This window comes from Aethalodelphis obliquidens, unplaced genomic scaffold (genome assembly GCF_003676395.1).
Source record: "Aethalodelphis obliquidens isolate GAN/ISIS:26980383/991018 unplaced genomic scaffold, ASM367639v1 scaffold3, whole genome shotgun sequence".
Lineage (NCBI taxonomy): Eukaryota > Metazoa > Chordata > Mammalia > Artiodactyla > Delphinidae > Aethalodelphis > Aethalodelphis obliquidens.
In genome coordinates this window covers 70,235,067-70,245,470 of record NW_020837947.1, presented here as the reverse complement: position 1 = coordinate 70,245,470, position 10,404 = coordinate 70,235,067, and the positions used below count along the sequence as shown (strand labels likewise).

Below are 10,404 nucleotides of genomic sequence, written 5' to 3'. Positions count from 1 at the left end.
ATATATATATATATATATATACACACACACACACACACACATATATGGTAGTTTCTCCTTAAGAGCAGAACAATGGCGTAATTAAGGAAAATTCCCATCTTCAAGGTAGGGGGTCTTTACAAGGTCTTTCACTGGATTTCAAAGTTGCATTACTGATGGCTGTATTTTCTTCATACTTTTCCTTTCTGAATGAGAAGGTGTGGGTAATGAAGTATGTAACTTGTCTCTTTAATTCACTGATTAGTAGACAATGAGGAGCTATATTCAAACCTGATAAAGAGAACTGTGCTTCACCTGGAAATCCTGGCCTTTCAGATGGACAGAGTCCTGAATGGGACTTGAGCTGTTCGCTTTGAGGAGGGGCTGAGTAGGTCTTTGTATTCATAAAAGTAGAATGGATATTTGGCTATTAAAAGAGGAGATTCTGGGCTTCCCTGGTGGTGCAGTGGTTGGGAGTCTGCCTGCCGATGCAGGGGACGCGGGTTCGTGCCCTGATCTGGGAGGATCCCACATGCCGTGGAGCGGCTGGGCCCGTGAGCCATGGCCGCTGAGCCTGCACGTCCGGAGCCTGTGCTCCGCAACGGGAGAGGCCACAACAGTGAGAGGCCCACGTACCACAAAAAAAAAAAAAAAAGAGATTCTTGTGGAGACTAGCTAGATGCCTACCAAACGCATTTAACTTTTCTTTCTGGGCACACAAGCAAACCATATTTCCCAGCCCTCTTGGACTCTGTTAGCTAGATGTGCTGGTTCTTACCGATAGAATGTGGACTGAAGTGATGTAACATTTCTGTGTTAAGGCAGTTAAAAGGAATTATGGTAAACCATCTTTTTTCTCTCCTTAGCGACTGTTTAGATGAGGCCATGAGAACCTTGAAACTGTGTGTTGATGACAGAAGCAGCCTGGGTCCCTAAATGACCATGTGGAGTAGAGTCCCGCCTCAACTCCACTGAGACACATGGGGTTATGATGCGAGCAAGAAATACATTTTTGATGATGTTAAACTACTAAAATTTCAAGGATATTTTTGTTACAGCAGCTAGAATTACTTATCCTAATTTACTAAAAAGTTTTTTGATATGTGTACTAAAGTTTATACTACTGACATTTCTATAATTATTGTTATGCCTTTAATGTAAGTACACTTGGCTCTCAGCTTTTAAAACACAATGTGAAAATCCTTATTTAGAACTCACATTATTAAAATGGTGCTACCTATGCCAACAAAGACACAGGATGTGTGAAAAATCTCTTCAGTAACACTAGCACAGCCCCAAACAGCAATGGTAAGGAAGCATAACTGCGCTTTAAAAATACTAACTAGCACTGCAGACCAGTGGAAGAATACTAGGCTTAGTATTCAAGTCGACGGGGTTTAGTGTAAGCTACGCTGCATCATTTTCTCTCAATTAGCACAAAGGGAGGAACAAGGCCAAGAAATCACTGCAAGTGGATTTACAGGATGAGGATGGGGTTCAAGGGAGGCTCAAAAAGTTGTCTGTTGATAACACAAATGAACAAATGAATACATGCATGGATGACAGGCTTTTCACAGAAATATTTCATGGAGATCAAAGACCTGACAATCCAAGTGCAATCCTGGGTTATGGCCACATGATCTTGAACAATTTACTTAACCTCTTTAAGCTCAGTTTCTTATCTATGAAATGGGGATAATAAGGGAAGAGACCTCATAGAGGTGCTTTAAGATTAAATAAAATCTAGTATGTAAAGAACTCTGCACAGTACCTGGCCCACGGTAAGCATGTGATTAAAATGCTAGCTGTTATCATCACCATCATCGTCGTCATTACTGGCTCCTGTGAGAGCTCCACCACTAAGTTGGTTTACCTCAGTTTCATCGATAAAGATGCCTGACCTACTTATTCTGAGGATCTCATGAGATAACGGGTGTGACACTCTAAGTGCTTCACGAATGCAAAGTGCAGCCTTACGACGAGGCTACTGTGATATGCTTCTCTGTGTTGGTGAATGACAGCCATGTCCCACAAACTGTCATTAAAATGTACCAGAGCTGGAACATTTTCATGAAGCCCATTTTTCTTGTGATCCAAGAACTCACCCTGAAAGACAACAGCTGGTCTGTGACTAAGTGTAAAACTAACTGGCTTATAAAGAAGTGAATGGATGACTCAGCACAGAATAAAATTAATTTCCCTCTCAGCATTCAAATCAACTGTCCCTGAGCTATTTAGAGCTGAAGGGATTTTATTTTTCAGTGGAAAGCTTTAAGACTACCTACCTAGTGGCAGCAACTTTTTAGTAGCATTTATTTTAAAATTTTACCATGAGAAGAATTTTGATAAACTAATTGAGTAAGACTAATGTGAAAAAAAAAAACAGGAGTGACTCACAGGTAGACACATACCAGCTACACGTTAATCATTCATTAGGAATGGTTTTGTAGAACAAATGATTCTAAAAGTTCCCAGTGACAAAACAATAAACAAACAAACAACCTGTTCAATCCATTCCAAAAAAGTCATACCTGAGAGGTTGTAAATCGAAACCACTGACCCCAAAGGAATCTATTCTGATGGGCTTCATCAGCTCCTCTACTGTGGGCAGATCTGAGAGGGGAGAAAAGTTAAAACAGCAACCAAAAATCTTATGTAAATTGCTTAACTTAGTGTCTAATACCACCAAAATCACATTTTCTCTGACTGACGTAGTTAACAGAACAGCACATACAATAATCCCAGTTTCCCCCATAAGAAAATCTTCTTTGATATTTATATTTGATATATATATTTACATATTTTATCTCTCTCTCTCTTTATATATATATATATACGTACACACATCAAATATATGTGTATGGGTGTATCCACAAATACACACACACATACACACGTTAATTATATATTTAGTTGATCCCAAAATACTGTTCTCTATTTAAAAAGTAACTTTAGTATATGTTCATGGAAAAGTGTAAAAAATGTGAAAATATGCAACTGATTTCTTAATTCGGTCAAGGCATATTAGAGGAGGAACTGAAATTTCATCCTATGTTCAGCTCTAACTTTATAGCTAAACCAGTGATTCCCAGATTTAAACAAACGCTTTAAATTCAGATACTGAGAAACAATCACTAGAGCAAACTGCATTTAAATTATACCACACTGGAAACTGTCCAGAGAGGGTCTCAAACAAAGAAGCTTTTACCAGATTCTGTGGTAGAGACGTTTTTAGAGGACGCTTCATTTTCTTGAGGATGATCTTTTGCTGAGTTCTTGGTATTTTCCACTGCATTACTCTCAGGTCTTTGTTCATCTGCATCTCCCAAAGAATGGGCAATATGACAATAAGCCTGATGTAGTGCTTCAATGTCACTACTGCTCTGTCCGTAAGAAACACCTGTTGAATTAAATGTAATCTCTAGTATATTCACACAAATACCTAAGAAATATGGAACACTAACATTGTCCCTTAATCTATTAGGAATGGTGTACAAGCCTATAGGACAATACTGACATGATCAAAATAGAGTGAAATACAAACCTGGGTCATGCATGGCCACAGCCTACCAGCATGAACCACAGCAGGCTCAGGAACTCCTGTAGCGGGCTGAGATGTGTCCTGACGTGCTAACTGTAAAATATGACTCTACTAGTTATCGTCTCTTCCTACTACCCTTAATCGACCTCTCTGCATTGGATAAAACTATTCCTAAATTTCTCAAATTGACACAATTTTTCAAGGATTCTGTCTCTCTTCTCTCTCTCTCTGCCTCATGGGGCCACCAAGCATCTTGTACTCTGCATTTCTTCAACTGAAATTCAATCCTCTAGCTTTGCAAACCAATATGTTCCAACAGCCTGCCAAAGCTGCTATAATAGAAAGTGATTTCCTAGTAGCCAAACCCAGCCTTTAATTTTCTTCAACTTTTAAAAATTTTCTTCACCCTGTGAGACGTGTGACCCTGCCATTTTCCTGGGGACTGTTTCCTCTGCATAGCGCCTTCTTGTTCTTCCCACTGCTCTGACGGCTGCTTTTCCATCTTGTATGGTAAATAACTCATCTCAGGGCTCCTCCATCTCTTTTTAAAACCTCTCTTTTTTTCTGGGGGGGGGGGCGGTGGTAGTGGAGTGGATAACTTCATCAAGACCCTTCACTTAATAACTGCCCATGTGCACGTGACTCCCAAATCTATGTCTTTTGTCTTTATCTCTTTTTTGAACATTAAACTTCCTGACAAGGAGACTGTTCTATAAGCAAATCATATCTAATACATCCTCGAGTGAATTAATTATATTCCCCAACAACATCTGTTCTGCTACTAGTACCTGCTATTCTGGCTGTGGTATGATCAGTCACCCAGTCATCCAAAATAGGAGACGTGATGTCACTGTTCACTCTTCCTTCCCTATTAACCTCCTCCTCTTCCCACCAACTGATGAATACACTCTAGAGGAAATAATTCAAAGGATCTAATGACAACAATGATCTAAGGCTTTTATGAGTATTTTCTTACTAATTTTGTACTCTTCACTACTAACAGTGGAATTTTCAAAATTAGAGAAAAGAAAAAAGTGCTATAGAAGAGTGGAAAAAACAAAAAGAGAGAAATACGGTGACCAGTCTCCTTTTCCCTTGATACCCATGAACTAATCAATTAATGCCTAAAAATATTTACAAGAGCATATACAGCCTCCTCTTCCTCTATGTGATGTGTAAGTTGCACAGTATAAAATTCTGAGGAACTACTTTCAACTCTAAACATAAGAGGGAGCCAAGTGCCACATATGATTGTGTAAGGATGCCTCACAATGGGATATCTTTCTATCTACTGCTTCAGGTCACCACTGTTATTTGGAGCATGCCCAATAAAGGAACAGATTTGATTAAATACATTAAAAACAAAAAAGTGGAGGATACCGTGAGATCAGAATCACTGACAGTTTTAGCGGCAGGGATATTCAGTAGGACTTGAGGAAAAAGATCTTGCCTGCTAAGCTAAGCCTAATGGTCCCCAACCCCCGGGCCATGCCGTGCATGGCCTGTTAGGAACCGGGCCACACAGCAGGAGGTGAGCAGCAGGCGGGTGAGTGAAGTTTCATCTATATTTATAGCCGCTCCCCATCGCTGGCATTACCGCCTGAGCTCCGCCTCCTGTCAGATCAGCGGCGACATTAGCTGTCCACTACCGGACAGCAACCAAAATGAGATTACAGAGTAGGCTGGACGTAAGCAACACACTTTGGGTGTCACTGTCTACCATCACCCCCAGATGGGACCATCTAGTTGCAGGAAAACAAGGTCAGGGCTCCCACTGATTCTGCATTATGATGAGTTGTATAATTATTTCATTATATACTATAATGTAATAATAATAGAAATAAAGTGCACAACAAATGTAATGTGTTTGAATCATCCCGAAACCATACTCCCCCGCCCCCCGCCTATGGAAAAACTATCTTCCATGAAACCGGTCCCTGGTTCCAAAAAGGTCGGGGACCGCTGCCCTAAACCACCTGTCAGATTCAGAGCAGCATGACTGAGAGAGAGAATGAATTTTTATGAAGAAAGGGAAAAGGCACAAGGTGTTTTGTCTCCTCTACAGAAATACCAGGATGCTTAATTATCTTCAGAGTATGTATAAAAGCAATGATCCCAGTGGCAAATCGCACAGCAGTACTGAATGCTCATATCAAATTTAACACGTGTGAGGTGTCAGAAAGAAGAGGCTCTGGCTTAAAGCAACAGCTGAGCAAACATGCAGAAAAGCAACGACGTGAAAGTTAGAAAACAGAAATGGAAGATCGAGTGATATCATGGGCTGCTCAGAAAACAGAGCAAGGGAAAGGCACTTTTCTCCTAATTTGAGTCATTAACCCAACTGATGTTAAAAATAATTCCAGGGTCATACATGTTAACTTTTTTCATGCATTTTATAGAGAAAAGGGCTGACTTCTCTGCATGTATTTTATATATCACCACAAGTCAAAAACGCCCTATTTTTTTCCACTTTAGGAGGTTGAAAAGGGTCAAATCCTGCTGGGCAGAGGCAAGGGTCCCGTTGTGGAGCCACACTGTCCTCCTGTGACTGCTCTGGTCATGCAGCCCAACACAAAATGGTACCTGCCCTTGAGACAAATGAAAACAAGCAAAAGGCCAGATCTGGCCCTCATTTTACAGTTACCAACCATTTTAAGACAATAAAGCACAAGTTTCATGAATAGTATTATCAAAAAAGAGATCATCTTTGACAACATATTACCTAAACGGAGCCTGCTTAATACTGGAAGACACCTGGTAAACAAAAAGCAAGCCACTGATCTTTTCAGTTTTTAAACCAAGTTCAGGTGCTGATTTGAAAATTTTCAAGTGTATTTTTTGAAATGCTAGGTAAATTCAATACCTCACAGCCAAAAGGTATTTATACTCTATGCCTTCAGGTTCTTTATTATAATTTGTACTCTTAACAGAGTGTTGATATAAATAATAATGATGAGAACCACACAGTTGCCACTGCTTGTTGAATCTTAACAATATACTAGGCACTATATATTAACTCAGTTGATCATCACAAGAGCTCATTTTAAAGAAGAGGAAATAGGCTTAGAGGCATTAATTGTCCAATGTCATGCAGCTGGTAACTGGCAAGGCTGGGAATATGAATCCAAGGCCACAAGACAATAAGATTATACTTACACTCTTCTAGTAATTGACTTACCAAATTATTTCAGAGTCAAGAACATTTAAGAAATAAGACCAAGAAAATTTAGCTTTATATAACTGACCTGGATCATCTTAACAGAATTTTTGCTTCCAGCAATACATTTTTTATTTCTGAGTTTTTCTTATAACCTACAGCAGCGGTTTTCATACTGAGTTTTACAAAACAGTTTTCAGAGAAAATCACGGGTTCCACAGACGTTTGACTGAAATTTCATTTTAAAACACAAAAACTGTAATAAAAAATAATCTGCACACTCAAATGTGCCATTTATGTAACTGTAAAGAGCATCAGAGTGATAACTCTTGCCTCTGGCTTTGTTTCCATGTGTATCTTAGAATAAAGCTTCTCTGGCCATCCTGTACATAAAAGAACCCTCTACTATGCATCACTGATTAGAAAAGCTGTAGCTCTACACTGGTCTTTTAAAAGAATCCATATCTGCTTACTGAAAGAAGTGCAAGTGGATTGACCATCACAGCACATATGTGACAAGTACTTAAATAAAAACAGCAGTAAGAATGAGGAACATGTGCTCAGCACATGCTTTCAGCATGGCGGAATATTCACTTGGGTAGTAACAAGTAAATGAGTAACATGTCTTGATGGAAAAATTCTGTTCTAATTTTTTTTACGTTTTAAAATGGAAGTGGATGAAACAAGATAGTGGTGACTCTTGGAACGGCACTGACTAGACATAAAAGATCTGAGTGGACTTTGTGGTTTTGATCATGTTTGGTTTTCTCATCTGGTTGCTGGTTACATGGATGTGTTCAGTATTTGAAAATTCATCAAGCTATGATAATAGGTGAATTATTATACAAGTATATTATACTTCCATAGGAAAGTAGAAAAAAAATAAGAAATAAAATAAAAATAAAATGCAAGCAGATGTTCAGAGTTGGTTAGTGATTTATCATTTCTATTGTTTTTTCCAAGTGTCTGGGTTGGTTTAGTTGACCATACTGGTCAACTGAGACTTGCAAAAAAGCAAGTTGAAAAGTTCCCATTTGCGCTTGTTTATCTGGTAAACCAAGAAAACGTTCATATTATACAACAGAAACAAAATATACAAACGTATTGGAAGTCTGATGATATAAGAATGTAATATCTACAACTTTTAATTTTAAGAATTTCAAAGGACCATTACTACTCTAACTTTATGAGTAAATGTCACATATGTAAACATTTATATTTATACTCATAAAATACATTTTTTATCTATATAGAGGTACTACCTAAGATTCCATTTAGAGGTAAGAGTTCCACTGCTTTAAAAAAAGTTTGAAAAGGCACTATCTTAAAGGTCTTTACAACCTTTAGTCAAGTCTAGATGGTCCTAGACATTTCAGAATTTTAGGATGTGATCTAGCTTTTGCCTACACAGAGGGAACTATGGAAACGCACAAGACCGAAGTCTCAATTCTCTGACGCATGGCAAATTTAATGGAACACTCGGGGGGGTGGGGTGCAGAAAATGAGTCAATATTCATCTACAGTACTATACTTTGTAACAACAGCATTCATTCATTTATTAACAAGTATATATCTTAAAACACACTTTACTCAGCCTACTAGCATTATGTGTCACAATTAGCAAGTTCAGATTATTTAAGTTGTTAAATATAGTAGCAAATATGAGACTGAAAATTTTATTGTTGACACAGTCCACCAAAACTGAATCAAGAATAAATAGATAATTTGATCAGACCAATCACTAGAACTGAAATAAAATTTGTAATAAAAAAACTCCCAGGCTTCCCTGGTGGCGCAGTGGTTGAGAGTCCACCTGCTGATGCAAGGGACATGGGTTTGTGCCCCGGTCCGGGAAGATCCCACATGCCACGGAGCGGCTGGGCCCGTGAGACATGGCCACTGAGCCTGCGCGTCTGGAGCCTGTGCTCCGCAACGGGAGAGGCCACAACAGTGAGAGGCCCGTGTACTGCAAAAAAACAAAAACAAACAAAAAACCAAAACAAAACAAAAAAAACTCCCTGCAAACAAAAGTCCAGGACTGGATGCCTTCACTAGCGAATTCTACCAAACATACAAAAAAGAACTTACACTGATCCTTCTCAAGATCTTCTAAAAGACTGAAGAGGAGGAAACACTCCCATAGTCATTCTATGATGCCACCATCACTGATTCCAAAACCAGACAAAGACACTACCAAAAAGGAAAATTAGAGGCCAGTATCTCTGATGAATATAGATGCGAAAATCCTCAACAAAATATTAGCAAACCGAATGCAACAATACATAAAAAGAATCAGACACCATTATCAAGTTGGATTCACCCCAGGGTCACAAGGATGGTTCAACATATGCAAATCAAGCAATGTGATACACCACATCAACAAAAGAAAAGACAAATGATATGATCATCTCAACTGCTGCAGCAAAAGCATTTGATAAAACTCAACATCCATTCAGGATAAAAACTCTCACCAAAGTGGGTACAGAGGCAACATATCTCAACATAATAAAAGCTATTTATGACAAACCCACAGCCAACATAATGCTCAACAGTGAAAAGCTGAAAGCCTTCCCACTGAAATCTGAACACGATAAGGATGCTCACTCTCACCTCTTCTATTCAACATAGTTTTGGAAGTCCTAGCCACATCAATCAGACAAGAAAAAGAAACAAAAGGGATCCAAATTGGAAGGAAAGAGATAAAACTGTCATTACAGGCAGATGACATGATACTCTATATAGAAAACCCTAAAGACTCCACACCAAAACTATTAGAATTAATAAATGAATTCAGCAAGGTAGCAGGATACAAGATCAGTATACAGAAATCTGTTGCATTTCTTTACACTAACAATGAAATATCAGAAAGAGAAAATGAAAAAACAATCTGTTTTAAAAATGTATTAAAAAAATACCTAGGAATAAATCTTACCAAGGAAGTGAAAGACTTATATGCTGAGAACTATAAAACATTGATGAAGGAAGTTAAAGATGATTCAAAGAAATGGAAAGCTATCTCATGTTCTTGGACTGGAAGAAATAATATTGTTAAAATGGCCATACTAGTAACTGAAAGCAATTTATACATTTAATGTGATCCCTATCAAATTACCCATGACATTTTCACAGAACTAGAACAAATAATCCTAAAATTTATATGGAAACACAACAGGCTCAGAGTTGCCAAAGCAAATCTGATGGAAAAAAACAAAATTGAAGGCATACCTTCCAGACTTCAGACAATACTACAAAACTACAGTAACCAAAACAACATGGTATTGGCATAAAAACAGACATATGGATCAGTGGAACAGAACAGAGAGCCCAGAAATAAATCCGCACACCTATGTTCAATTAATCTTCAATAAAGGAGGCAAGAATATACAATGGAGAAAAAAAGTCTCTTCAGGAAGTGGTATTGGGAAAGCTGGACAGCCTCATGTAAATCAATGAAGTTAGAACACACCCTCACACCATAAACAAAAATAAACTCAAAATGGCTTAAAGACTTATAAGACATGACACCTTAAAACTCCTAGAAGAGAACATAGGCAAAACATTCTCTGATATAAATCACAGCAATGTGTTCTTAGGTCAGGCTCTCAAGGCAAAAGAAATAAAAGCAAAAAGCAAATGGGACCAAATCAAACTTATAAGCTTTTGTACACAAAGGAAACCATAAACGAAACTAAAAGCAACCCACAGAATGGGAGAAAATATCTGCAAA

At 38.3% G+C, this 10,404-nt stretch overlaps 1 protein-coding gene across 4 annotated transcripts in view; it reads right to left on the bottom strand.

The window, feature by feature from the left end:
• The window catches only part of CEP162 (centrosomal protein 162), a 96,338-nt gene that overhangs the window by 58,142 nt on the left and 27,792 nt on the right, over nt 1–10,404 (bottom strand). For 3 of the 4 annotated variants that reach the window (XM_027091304.1, XM_027091308.1, XM_027091296.1), the window contains 2 exons: nt 3,188–3,379; nt 2,511–2,592 (listed from right to left, as the gene is read on the bottom strand). In XM_027091304.1, the coding sequence (XP_026947105.1) occupies nt 2,511–2,592; nt 3,188–3,379 (274 nt within the window). The remainder of the gene's footprint in view (nt 1–2,510; nt 2,593–3,187; nt 3,380–10,404) is intronic. The other variant, XM_027091300.1, reaches the window with a different exon arrangement.